A 14,374-nucleotide genomic window follows, 5' to 3' on the forward strand; every position below is an offset into this window, starting at 1 on the left:
GATGAATTGCCCTGAAATTTGGTAGACGTTTAAAGCCCCCAGAGAATGAATCCTAATCTCTTTGGTGAACTTTTTTTGATTATCCCATGAAGTATTGCCATATAGAGTGGATGGATTGGCACTAAATTTGGTTTAGGTACTCATGGTTCCCATGCAATACATTCTAAGTTGTTGGTGACCCCCTGACTTTCCTGTAGCGCCATCATCAGGTCATGTGAGTCCAATATTTAGGTTAATGACTTACCAGCAACAATAATGATCTTCCCAGTGTCACTTGTACTTTACTCTACTTTTTATTGCATGCTAATTAGCAAATATTTGCATGTTAACACACTAAACTAAGATGGTGAACATGGTAAACATTACTTGATAAACATGAGCATGTTAGCATGCTAATGTTAGCATTTAGATGAAACCACTGCTTTGCTTAAGTGCAGCCTGGTACAGCTGACATCATGACTGTAGGCTCTGTTTTAAAGATCTAAGCTCAAAGCCTAAAACGCAGGGAGCAAGTGCATTTAGGACACGTCCAAATCCTCTTTTAATGTCAGAAGAAAAACGTCGCAGTGCCAGGAACATGGTTCAAAAGGATTATATTTAGTCTCATAATTAATCATGGGAGTGTTTTGAGCATAACATGAAATAAACCAGAGTGTCATCTCCCATTCCCTTTTAAAGGCCGGTGTGCTATTATAATGGTGGATCAGGTAGAAAGGAAGAATGCTTCTCTGCAGAGGAAATGGATCTCTGGGCACAACGTTTTTATAACGTTTTTATTTATAACCACAAAAAACATGTTGTGCACCCATCTATAGGCACATTTTACTCTTCTAATAATGTGAGAATAATGTGTAGAATAACAGTGAAATACTGCACCACTGATATCAGATTGTTGGTCAATCGTGCAATCACTTTCTGCTGCCTCAAGATAGCAATGTGCCAACAATGTGCCTAACCACACCTCATTTTAAAACCAACAACGCCCATGGACGCTCAGATGGGCGCAAGCACTAGTTAAATAACATGTCTGATGGACATGAAAGGGACAACTACCTCTGTCTGAAACTAGCAAAGACACTGATATTATTATATAATTATTATTATAGTTGATATTTTTACAATCATTCTTAGCATTTATCAAATTTCTAAAATGCACATAGATGAGTATTATCAAAATGAGATTGTTGGTTGCACAAGGATAGTTTAGCTGACAGAATAACTATAAATTTCCTCAGAATAACTATAATCTAGGACATGTGTGCCTTATCATTGGCCAATGTGAGCAATCAAAACTGGGAATGAGGCTGCTCACATCCCATCACTGAGGGGAGCTAAAGGGTCATCCTCCGACTGACTGCATAAGAAATAATAGTCAAGGATTTATGGATGTGCCATAATGATCTATAGTCAGAAATGTCTAATGAAAAAGAAAAATGATGTTTGAATTCTAGGTTGACTTTTAAAGCCTTTTAAAGGCTGCATCTAGGATCACTGTGCAGTCCCTTTTTACATAGTTTACAGTGTATTTCTGTTTACATTTATCCAGATATGGCTTTTTACTCCCCAGTTAATGCACAATAGTTACTTTTAGCAAACAGAAGTTACTGATCTAAAAGATTTATTTGGGGTATTGTTTGATTATAACACTAAATAAAGTAAAAATGCTCACCCTTGCTCACAGTATCTAAGCCAAGGGGTGCTTTGTAAAGTGCCTTCTCAGCAAGATAAAAGGTCCTAAACCAAGTCTGACACCAGGTCAGGAAGAGGAGGAAGGGGAACAAAATTAGATCTTTTTCACCCAGAGTTATTTGCCCTGGCATTGCCCTGGCCTGTGGTGAGAAAACTCAGGTCGTCCAAACCAGCTGAAGTTCACACAAGGACAACATTTAAAGCTTTTCCCTTGGGAGACTCTACAAAATGAAATACAGCCTGATTTCATCTTGATTTCCATTTCTCTCCTCTTCCCTGAGGAAGGCATGACGCAGCAGACTGGAACACTTACTGCAGTTTATGCACACGTGCACACACACACACACACACACACACACACACATATACGCCTCACTTTAGTTACCTCTGGGTGGGTGCTTGTGTAAAAGATTAAAAAAGACAGTGTTTATTTAGTGAGAAATTACATTCAGCCGTTGGCCGGTCTGACTGGTTGGCTGAAGCTGCTCACTGAATGCAAATGTCAGTTTCTAAACTGTCCCCCAGATCTTTTCCCTGACCTTAAGTACACAAGCCCCATGCCATAACTTAACCATGTGTGCAAGTGATTTTGCATGTTACAGTGTAATAAATACAAATCATGTTCTGCCAACACTTCAGCCTCTCACATCATGATGCTTAGGGAAACATAAGAAGGTAGAGATTTCAGAATAGCAAAGAACAACAGAGATCATCATTAAATTAATGCCAAGAAAAAATGTATTGTGTTAGATCATGCATGTTTCGTCCTTGCAAGTCAGTCTTTAGACTGATGTAAGATGAGTGGCAACTAATTTGTCTGTCTGGAGAGTAGGAAAAGAATCTAAACACTCAGGTTATGCTTTGGAAGGTAGTTGATAGTAATGTAAATAGATATGATTTGTAGTTGGAAATGTCAAACTGTTTTCCTTTAACAATCATTATTTTTTTTCTTAAATTATACTTACAGTAAATGACACCAAATACTTAAACCTGACCCTTTCTGTATAAAAACACATACTGGACCTCAACATAATACATTATAATTTTGCGAAATTATAGTCATTACAAAAAATCACCCTTCACCACTCTCTAAACACATTTCCGCACAGGTGGTCAGCCTTTTACTTTGCATTTCCCACTTCCATTATTCAAATTAAATGACCACCCAGGCTTCCCCCCATTTTGCATGGCAAATTATAGACACATCCTCTCTTTAATGAAAAGGACCTGCTCATTATGTTAAATTCAATAAAATATGATTTGCAGGTCAAGGAAATTGAAAATGAAATTAGTCTTTTGAACTGACAAATGTGTGGGGGTAAAACCACCTCCTCTCTAACAGTTTCCCATGGCGCACATGGATTCTCACTCACCCATGAAGCTTTTGCCTTCTGTCACTGGATGTTCCCCTGTCAGCTGGAAACCTAAACACACATATAAATATGATTTCTGATTTTCCAGCGTTAAGCACATTTTCTGACCTGGAAAGGATGTTTGATTTGTTCTCAATCGTAAAAAAGCATTTAATTCTACTGCTTATAAAATGCTCATTGGTAGGTTGGTTTCTGAGTGACTCATCAAACTGGCCTCCTAAAATCTAGACATCATCACTTAGCAATGTTGACCCTTTTGTTATTCAGGTCACAGATTTGAGGACAATCCCGGGGTGAGACGCCACCTGGTGAAGAAGTCGTCCCGATGTCAAATGACCCGGACCAGCAACAGCTCCACACCACTATCCAGCCTGAAGAAGAAGAAGAGAGCTGCAGAGAAGAAAACTCATGAGGTTTGCAGCACAATGCTTTTCCCCACAACTGCATTAATCTGCATATTGACCACAGTATGAATACTTCAGCATGCAATGTACACAAGTTTCCATTGTAAAATATCTCTGTCTAAGGTCACTATGATGAATATGATAGCAAGCCATGTGTATTTACACATCCAGCAGACAGTGAGCAACATTACAGGATTTGCTATTGCTACATAGCCATCGCTAGCATTAACAGATGTTTACTTACCAGTCTAGAAAAAAACAACAGCTCTTTACTCACCAAGAGCTGTCTCCAGCAGTGGAAACCAACAACAGCGTGTCTATCACGTCTTTTCTTCTACTGAAGTTAGCACGGGACCCAGCTAGCCCCGCAATGCGCTGTAAGTTTCTGATAGCAACTCACTGTAGCCTCCAGTCTGCCCTGAAAATGTAGTGCTGCTCAGAGGGCTTGTTATAACCTCTTGTATTGTAAAGGAAACGATGGCCAAAGCTCTTGGCAAGCAGAAATCATCACCACCCACCTTTGGCAGCAGAGGACGCTCAGGAACAGACCCTTTAACATTTACTTGTAGTCATGTCTCAGATTTAAGTCCTGTATTCACTCTCCTTGTAGCTCTGCTTTGGTCTTCACCAACTCCTGAGGGGAAGAATCCGAGTCTTTAACTGCTACTAGCTAGCAGCTATGTCTGTCAACCATCTGGTGCTCGGATGTTTTTTTTTTTTTTACTGAGAACAGCTCCCTACTGCTGCTGGAGACAAAGTTAACGAGAACAGAGTAAAGTAAAGCCATGGCCCATAAAACCAAAACAATGATCTGATATAGGCTAAAGCACCTCTTAAGAGGAACTGTAGCACTGGGTGAGAACTCTGCATGTTTTCCACCACAAATGACTCCTGTCACATTACACATACAGCAGTCATTTGATTCAGTGTTAAACGTAACTCCAAGTCTGAGCTTAACCACATTCCTCTTCAGTGACTTAATGGCGAGTCACCGGACCAGAAGAAGCTATAAAATTGCTCGCCTCAGTTTAACTGCAACAATGGCACAAAAGCACAAATCATATCAGAATCATTTTGTGTTGCTCTGACTCTGAGAACACTTCTTTGTTGAAATGTAACAGAATGTTCCTCCAAACCATGTGGTTATCCTAAGTCAGGCCTCATAAACATGTGTTGGTTTGGATTGGATTAGCTGTCACTGATTATTATCATTATTTTCTCCCATAGGAATAATATGTTTAGTTTAAAACAGTAAAAGAGAAAAAGGAAAACAAGTCCATTAAAAGAACTGGGGGATGTTAACAATACTTAGATGGTAAACTTAATATTTGACAACTACATATGAAATGTAAAACCATGTACTTTTGTACCCTGCTTCACCATCAGTTGTTTGTGGAGCTGAACGAGCTGATTGTGGAGAAGGACCATGAGATGCGTTGGAAGGAGCGCGCTCGCTGGATCAAGTTTGAAGAGGATGTGGAGGAGGAGACGGAGCGCTGGGGCAAACCTCATGTGGCCTCACTCTCTTTCCGCAGCTTGCTGGAGCTTCGTCGCACCATCACACACGGTAAAAAGCTCCTGCGTGCATACAGCAATGCAGATGCTCACAGTACCAGCCTCATGGTTTATTTCCATGTGCAGCTTACATAGAATCCACAAGAATAAACATGACATGTAAAAAGAACCAAACTCATCTAGTTTGACAACAGTGTATTTTTGGCTAAAGTTTCTCAAATGCAAATATGTAGGCTTGAAAATTTTTGTCCACATAAATATTCCTCCTGGGAATCTGAAATATGTTTTAGACAAACGAGTCTTAGCAACCATCGTCTTCCTGTACCCTCCTTCCCTAGGAGCCATACTTCTGGACCTGGAGCAGAACTCTTTGCCTGGCATCGCTCACCTGGTGGTGGAGACGATGATCATCTCTGATCAGATCAGAGCTGAGGACAGACCCAGCGTTCTGAGGGCTCTGCTTCTCAAACACAGGTCAGTGATCAGTCTGAGACTGACTGAAATATTTATATGACATTTAACATGATACTCTCTCCTCAAAGAGAACTTATTTATCCTGAAACCCCAGGAGAAGGTGGAGGATTCAAAAAACAAATCTGTAATATTTTTGACTTGTCACAATTGAAAACACAAGCCCCTTTTGCACTGTTAGAACTGTAACCAAATCTTTTGCAGTACCTGCTGTCTTATCGAGTTTTTTTTTTTGGTAATATAATTATATTGTTGTATTTTATGTTTCAGAAATATGCAATGCTGCCACTAAAGTTTTGTCAGCAAAGCAATGAAATGACTCATCAGCAGGGCAGACTGTGAGAAAAATGTCAACATTATGAAGAAGATCACTTGGGATCTACTCCAGACATATAATTGCATAAATACAAAATCTTGGACAACACTGATGCAGATTTACTGTATTGTAAAATGTTTTCTGGGACTACAATGAAATAGTGTGAGTGTGTTTAAGAGCTCACACTGAGCCAGTCTTTCTGTGAAAGAAATTTAGCACAATTGATATGCAGCATTACATTTGATTGAATACTAACACTGGCAACAGGCTTTCTGCTGTTTGACAAAAATCCTGATTTATAGTAGAAACATTCACTTAAATTCTGATAATATAAATTTGATTAAGTACAAATTTATTTATTGATCTTAAGTACTAATTTAATGAAAATACCACGGTTTTGCCTTTTAGCAATGCTGACTCACAGTTGGCTGATTAGTACGTGCTTCTATTGTACATGTCTTTTTTTTAAGTTTTGATCTTTAAGCCTAAACAAACGCTCCTGCTTGCAGTTTAGGTTGTGGTATTAGTTACCAAGGTAACACCAACCATCTCTGTGAGACCTAAAAGGCAGGATTAATCCCAAAGTTACCTGACTAACCCCTGACTCCTGTGTCATGTGACAGGTCCCGAAAACACTTTTATCATAGCTTTAGTTGTTTTTCTAAGTATTAACAGAGCTGTCAGTGTATGGTTGTATGGATGCAGCTGTGTTTACATGTTGATCATGGATTGTAAGTATGGCAGCATGAGAAGTCAAACCCCAGCACGCTTCCTCCTCCTCATTAATCATTATTCTGTAGTGGAGGCTGTTAGAAAAAAGCCTAACTCAGGGGAACTGAGCAGGGAATTTCCAAAAAGTGACATTTAACAAGACTTGGCTCATCATTTGGTGTACTTGCCTGGGGCCAGCTAAATTACAAATGTCAAGACTGTACTGTAGCTGCCCTGGGTCTTAAAGCCCAGGCCTTCAGATTCAAAGTCCGAAGCTGCGTTGTGTGAGCCGTCCTGACCCTTTGATCTCTGCCTTGAAATCATTGTCTGTTTCATACACAAAAGAGTAGGTGTTTTAGTCTGACGCTTATTACTGAGAATGAAACGGACACTATTTGAGTCTTTCCAAAAAAATATATATGAACTTTCAAGCTTGAAACCAAAATTTCTTTAAAGAAAATGTTTGCTTTTTATAAGTCCAGGCTCATTTCATGTCTAAATTTTTTGGTTTCAGATGAGACAGATGTACAATTTGGGATTTGAGATAATGGGACACTAAAAATCAAGTTTACTTCTTGTCTAAAGGGGGTTTGTAGTGCTTTGTGTGTTCTGCCTGAGCTGGACCAGTTAGCCATGGTTGATGCTGTTGGAAATATTTGGGTGTGATGTTTTTAAACCAGCGGATGAGGAAGTTGCAGAGGGGGTAGACCATGGGATACAGCAACCTCAGAGACATGAAACCTCTCAATCGATCATATATATACATCAGATCCTGTGTACTGTTATATACACTTCAAATAAATAGCATGTGGATGTAAAACATGTGACATGTCATCTCCTCGCTATTTTCAGCTCTCTGAGATGGTTCTCACTTATTGATTGGGACTTGTATTGACACACCAGCTAAACTGACCTAACACATGGCCAATGGAACAGTGCGCTACACACAGAGCAGTATAGATTTTTCAGAGTTACATAATGAAAAAACAAGTTAACTAAATGCCGGCTGTCAGACTGAATTACCAGGGGAGAGCCAAGCCATGCCTGTTAAAAAAAAACAAAGAATCACTTATTCTCCTGTCAATATTCTGTTTCACTTCAGGGATCGTATCGCCAGGCCAGAGTTTGCTCAGTTGGCATGTATTTACATATGTTCAGATTTCCATTTTTTGAGAACCTCAGTGACTTCTCATCCACGTGAACAAATACAGTTTCTTATCTTTTATTGTGCAATAAGACCAAAAGCTCCAGAACAGGACCTTGTAGTGAGATTTTTTTTCCTGTCAACTGCTATTTTCAAAGTAAAAGTACATTTTCACTCACAGTTATTTTATTTTTATTCAAGAATACTTTTATCCTTATATGTCTGTGTGCAGCCAGTGGTCCAGCATTGTCACCTCTGTGAGAGCAGAATGGTCCAGCAGTAACAGTAATCTTGCATGGGCAATGCTGTAATTCAATATTATTTGTAGTGACTAACTCCTACACTTTAACCGCTATTGGCTGCTCGCTGTCGTCTAATTGTTTAGACGTGTTTCCTGAATAATGATATCCAGGCAGGGTTCCCACGCGTCCTGGAAAACCTGGTAAACAGTTGACCACTTTTCCAGTCTTGCAAAAAACATGGAAAATGGAAGAGAGAGAGAGAGAGAGAGAGAGAGAGAGAGAGAGAGCACAGTGAGTCTGGCGACTGGAGCAGAGAGTTATTTAGTTAGTTAGCCGTGTAGCTGTGGCCGTAGTAGTGCAAAGAATGTGCACTTTAGGCTGTTTGTCAGTAAATAAATGCTACAATTCCTCAAGACCAAACTTCCCGCCACTTGTTTTTAGCTGTTGAATAAAAGGACTAGCATGTTTGGTTCAGTTGCTGAAGTTGACGTCCTTGCTAGCTTGTTTTGCCCGTAGCTAAATGTTTAAGGTTTGTGATTCAACTCTGGTGGAGAAAAGGTTTCAAATATGTATTGGTTCATTGCTGAGAGTTGGATAATAATAAATGGGAAGCTGGGGTGAATACAATGAATGGGAGCCCAACTGCATTTCAAACCCAATGCTGCGTTGTTCCAGTAAAATTGAGATTATTTCATAGATTAGTATAACCTAGTAAAGACTCCACTTATTTTAAATCAGACTTCCACAGATAGGAACATATTGGTGTATGATGTGATTCCTGTCTGTAATATGAGCTAGATCATCACTGGCAATGTCCGGAAAAAATCCTGGAAAACGATCTCTAGAAAAGAGCGGGAACCCTGTGTCCAGTCCTTGACCAATTCTTTGTATCATGAAGCAGTTATTTTCATGGAAGAAGTTTTCTATACAAAGTTAAACAATGAGCCAGAAACTGTTGGCTCCTTGTGCCTTAAATTTGCCTCGGTTTTACCATACACCTCCTAGCGCTCCGAGGAATATCACACGAATATGGCAGTGGTTCCAGATTTCCTGTTTTACTAAAACCTCACGTGCGTGAGATGGATCTTGCATATATACTCACAAAGCGACACAACAGATGCACACAAGATAAGCTCTCCAGCTTCTTAGCAGCAGGACATTGTGCAACCATTCCATCTTTCACAGCCTTTCCACATAAATTCCCAGCATTTCACTGGCTGCGTCCACAAGGAAAAAAACACTGTTATTAGAGTCATCACCAGTCTGAGATATCAGATTTATTAAGTGGAAAGAAACACAGCGAGGTGCTGCTAAGATTTAGCTCATCGCTTACTCAGACCAGTTTAAAGATCCTCTGGAAACGTCTCGTGCACAATTCACTTCAGTGTGACACCTCGTTCTTTTGTCGTGTTGTGCTGTCGTGTCCAATCTGGGCGCCGTCTTATTGGACCTTGTGGGCCTAATGAGTGAGGTGATGTCACCAGTGGACTGTGGAGAGATGTAATGAAGCTGTGTTAAAAACTTGGCTTGCATGACGCACTAAATAATTCTCTTTCAGAGAGAGAAAGCATGCGTACCCTGACATAAACCAAAGCACTGATAGTGATGCTGCACAGATTAGTCTGTGGCTGTTTTATTGATGCTTTGATGAAAATATCACATTTGGAAAAGCGACTGTGTCAACTCAGATTTTCTCGTAAGAGCTTCTTAATTAGCTTGACCTGAAAAACGGTTTAGATTCGGAAGGATTTTGCTAATGACTTTTGTAGATTTATGAGCTGCATTGCTGCTGCATGAAGTAGAGCTCTTTCAACATGTCGAATGAAAAAGGTGGATTATGTGAACAAGAATCACAGCTGTGCCGGGTATTTCCAGAATCCAAATTATCCTTCAGTTCTTTCAAAAACAGGACTGAGTTATCCACTTTTTTTTTCAAAGCGAAAACAGCACCAACATCATTGTGTTATAATCATCATTATCATCATCTTCAAGCTGGAGCGATGACTGATAACTGTTATTTCTCCAGTTTATGATATTTTTGATGAAAAACACAAGAGCTGAATAAAAGCAGCTCTTACGGCTGACAGGATAATCTTAATAGCAACTAAACCAACTCCATGAAAACTGAGGAGCAAACTCCATTCATAGATGAAGGCAGTGATTTGTGAGTGAAATCTCAGAAAAAAGCTAGTTAGTGTACTTTAAGTTAGAAAGACTTTGTCAGACATAGACTGTATAGATAGCAACATTGGTTGGTCCACTGAAATATTTCATCATCATCCAGTTATAGAATGCATTACCATGACAGTTCATGCAATCTCCGCTGACTGACTTTTAATTTAGAACCATCAGCACTGAATTTAGTTCAGACCTTAACAATCCCCAGAAGATGTCTCCTAAAACTTTAATGACTCAGTGATGCCTTGACGTTTTCTTTAGTGCCTCCTGTTGACATGGGATCAAAATGAAATATCTGGACAATTACTGGGTGTTGAGGTTTGGTGCAAGCATTCCTGTCCCCCTTAGGATGAACTGTAATCCCATATCTTGTAAAGGTCCCGTATTTAAAACTTTCCTGGTGTTTTATTTGAACCGTGGTATCCATAAAAGATATATTTGTGGTTTTAAGATGGAAAACCCATCTCAGTGCAGTTTTACATCTCCTGCCTCAGGTTCCTCTCTGGAGCTCTAGCAACAACAGGTTGTTTTCTGTCCGATTGTGCAGCGTTTCCTCCACATTTGTCTTGTAGCTCAGTGACAGAATGGCTGCACGGTGTTGTGTTTTTAATAAAGTTAAAACAACAAAAACAAAGGTTGGATGGTGGGTCCATGTGAGCTGTGTTGGGGGCATCCTGAGGGTTGTGACTGTTGTGGCTGTTTTTTTGTGACATCACAAAGTTACAGAAGTCCTTACAGCTCGTTTTAAGGCACAGTTTCTGAATACATGCTGTGAACATTTCTCTGTGGACTGAGCTCTTTGATACTTTCACAGTATTAATATAGAAACTAGACCTGCTTTTCAATCAAACAAGACATGGAAATCTCCCTGTCTACAAGTGAGCTTATTAGCATGCTGACATTAGCATTTAGCTCGAAGCACAGCTGTGCCTACATCCTTACAAGTTGCTAGCATGGCTGTAGACTTACTCTTTTTCTTCTTTTTTTTTCACAGTCATCCGAGTGATTTAAAACCTCGTTTCCACCGCCACCACTCATCCAGCAGTCTTCACGGCAGCTTCAATCACAACCACGTCCATGACACCAGTCTGCCACTAGTGGCTGAAGAGCACGATGAACACCAGGATAACAAAGGGCCGGTATACGACCCTAAACAAGACGTGTTTGTCAGCCTGTTTGTAAGTTCCCCTGTTTTGTTTTGTTTTTTTGTCCTTATTCCTCACGCTTCCTTCAGTATTTTGTGTCATTCTGAGAGACAGGTCGCAGAGATCTTAGAGGTAAGATATGGATGATGATAGACTGAGATGTAGTTGAAACACTGCAGGCTGACAGCACAGTGAATACAGTTTACCTAAGCCAAAGTAAGTGATTAACTAGTTTTGACAAGAACCCACTTGGATAATTGAACTCAGCTATCTAAATGGATGGAGATAAAAGCAGCACTGCGCTGTCTTGTTCTAGTTTATGGTTTGCATTAAGTTCTAAGAGTCAGCAGTAAGCATAGATTTAAACATGATTACACTAAAGTCCTGATGTGAGGCCTGTGGCTCTCGCATTGTTCTTTGAAACACCCCTCCATGAGGTCAGAAGTCGCGTAGGTAGTTCTTGAAGTCTGAGAGAGCGAACCTCCCTGGGCCACATGTGTTGAATTATGTTTTTAGTCAGCTTACAGGTGTTTCCAGTTAATGCTTCTTGATGCATTAGCTGTGAAACCTTAATGTTCCCCATGGCTTATAATGTTGGCAAAGTTAAAACAGCCTATCAAAAAAATTCTCCTCAGACATAAAGAACCAGTTGTGCAGTTGTGTGGTTTAAAATGAATTGCATTAGTAAAGTATTGTTCGTGCATATGTCGCTATCCCCACAATAATTCCACATTATTGGTCCCATGTTACATTATGGTGTCACATCACGTTGGTCAGAGCAGTAATGTGGATAATCTTTGTACTGGTCTTCCTCCAAGAAATCTCTCCACCCTCTGCCTCCTGAGAGCCATCCAGCTGCAGCCCGCTCCATGAAACTGCTCGCCAAGATTCCCAAAGATGCTGAAGCTGTCATCGTTTTAGTTGGTAAGCTCTGGGAGTTTTGACAAAGTAGATTAGTTAGAGGAATTAGGGGTTTTTTTTCTTATAAATGCTAAGAAATGAATCTGGTTGTTGTAAATGCTCTAATAGTTTGGGCCTCAAAAAGTTCAGTTACGTCAGAATAATACCATAATTGTTTCATACTCACAACTATGGTACTACTTCTTTGTATTCTGAGCTTTTGCCTCCGCTGCAGTTTAACACTGCCGTTAATGTAAAGTCAACACTTCTGCAGCTGCTTTGCTGGGCCTCCTGAGGACATGGAAAACTCTTAACTGTAAAGCTGCAGGACGTCTTGATGTGGCACTAAAAGCAAATTAGCACAACCGCACTATTTATTCCTGTTGTGATATTTGAGACTAAACAGATGATGAATGCACTATTAGCTTGAGTGCAATCACAGATTCTGTTCCTAATGTGGAGCTGTTTTGTTTTTTTTTCTTTTCCTGTCAGGCTGTGTTGAGTTTCTGGAGCAGCCAGCCATGGCCTTTGTCAGGCTGAACGAGGCCGCGCTTCTGGAGTCGGTGCTGGAGGTCCCCGTCCCTGTTCGCTTTATTTTCGTCCTGCTCGGTCCCAGTCAGTCCAACATTGACTATCATGAGATTGGACGTTCCTTCTCCACTCTCATGTCTGACAAGGTAGCTACAACAATTTCTGCTTTTCAGACAGAGGAGACAAGGCAAAAAATATCAAGTTACATGCAAATGGGATACTAATTATCCCCCCCAAAGTAACAGACTAAATAGATATTTGGATATTGTAGTGTTTATTAAAAAATTAAATGATTCCTGTCCACAGATTTTTATGTTGTGAATCCCAAACCCTCGGTTAGGGTTTGGGTTTATTGGCCCAAACCTCTGGCCACATGTATCTTGAATTTCTTTATTTTCTGGTGCTGTCATCCAGTTGTATTTTGTTGTAGAACTTCCACGAGGTGGCCTACTTTGCTGACGACAGACAGGACCTCCTCAACGGTATCAATGAGTTCTTGGACTGCAGCATCGTCATTCCACCCTCAGACGTGGCGGGCAAAGACCTCCTGAAGACAGTGGCTGACTTCCAGAAGCAGATGCTACGCAAGAGGAAGGAAAGGGAGCTCAAAAAGCACCAGTCCTCAACTGGACTGGTGCCGGACAACAAAGGTGCTCAGTCAAGTCTCTAAAAAAAAGGAGATCTCAAGTTTGAGGGAGGCACTTTAAACATTAATCCAGCAATTTACCTTTTTAGTAGATTTACAGCTTCGCTGAACATCAGCAAACATAACACTGATGCAAGAGGGAATGGATAAGTTAGAGCTTCAATGATTAGTAGATGAAAAAATTAGTCAACCAGAAAAAAATTAATTGCCAACTATTTTGATAATTGCTATGAATCAAACCGGTTTTCAGTCAAACATGCCAAACGTTTGGTAGTTCCAGGTTCTCAAATGTGAGAATGTCTGTTTTCTTGGTCTTACACATGTTTCCAGATGTGGACTAACACACATTTCCCGCTTATGGGAGAATTTGAGGCAGCAGGATGGTGTATGGATGAGGAGGAATAAGATCTATCGGCTTTAAATACACGCAATACTTGTTAGTTTTGGTCTTTGCATAGGATTCGTTGAAAATATAGATTGTGCCTATAATGTTAACCGTTGACTTGTTTATTTTATCGATGTAGCATTATTACTGTTGTTTTTATTATAAGTATGATGAGTGTTAGTTTCTTTATGTAATGGAGCCTGTAACGAATCTCCTAGAGGTGAGTCCAGAGGAGGAGGAGGAGGGAGACCAGGAGGTGGACCCGTTAAAGCGCTCAGGGATCCCATTTGGAGGCCTGATCCACGACATCCGCCGCCGCTACCCACACTACGTCAGTGACTTAAAAGATGCCATGGACATGCAGTGCATCGCTGCCGTCATCTTCATCTACTTTGCAGCACTGTCGCCTACTATAACCTTCGGAGGCCTGCTGGGTAACCTGAAACTATAAACAGCTTCAGGAAAATTTGATCCCATGTCATTTTAACCTTGTGTTCTGAAGATGTTTTTTCTGCATACAGGAGAGAAAACAGAGGGGATGATGGGAGTGACTGAGCTCATCGTTTCGACTGCGACTCTTGGAGTTATATTTTCACTGCTTGCTGGTCAGCCTCTTCTCATCATTGGCTTCTCAGGACCCTTGCTGGTGTTTGAAGAAGCCTACTACAAGGTACTTTACCTTTTAAAGTGCAGAGATGTAATTAATGTATTTTAGCACGCACCC

At 40.4% G+C, this 14,374-nt stretch overlaps 1 protein-coding gene across 3 annotated transcripts in view; it reads left to right on the forward strand.

Moving 5' to 3' along the window:
* slc4a3 (solute carrier family 4 member 3) overlaps nt 1–14,374 on the forward strand; it is a 53,348-nt gene that overhangs the window by 27,389 nt on the left and 11,585 nt on the right. For all 3 annotated transcript variants that reach the window (XM_071490987.1, XM_071490910.1, XM_071491070.1), the window contains 9 exons: nt 3,330–3,475; nt 4,853–5,033; nt 5,320–5,455; nt 11,038–11,221; nt 12,007–12,112; nt 12,581–12,765; nt 13,050–13,269; nt 13,869–14,084; nt 14,172–14,320. In XM_071490987.1, the coding sequence (XP_071347088.1) occupies nt 3,330–3,475; nt 4,853–5,033; nt 5,320–5,455; nt 11,038–11,221; nt 12,007–12,112; nt 12,581–12,765; nt 13,050–13,269; nt 13,869–14,084; nt 14,172–14,320 (1,523 nt within the window). The remainder of the gene's footprint in view (nt 1–3,329; nt 3,476–4,852; nt 5,034–5,319; nt 5,456–11,037; nt 11,222–12,006; nt 12,113–12,580; nt 12,766–13,049; nt 13,270–13,868; nt 14,085–14,171; nt 14,321–14,374) is intronic.

The sequence above is a fragment of the Trachinotus anak genome, unplaced genomic scaffold (assembly GCF_046630095.1).
Source record: "Trachinotus anak isolate AG129_WGS33_773 ecotype Australia unplaced genomic scaffold, CSIRO_AGI_Tana_v1 ptg000001l, whole genome shotgun sequence".
Lineage (NCBI taxonomy): Eukaryota > Metazoa > Chordata > Actinopteri > Carangiformes > Carangidae > Trachinotus > Trachinotus anak.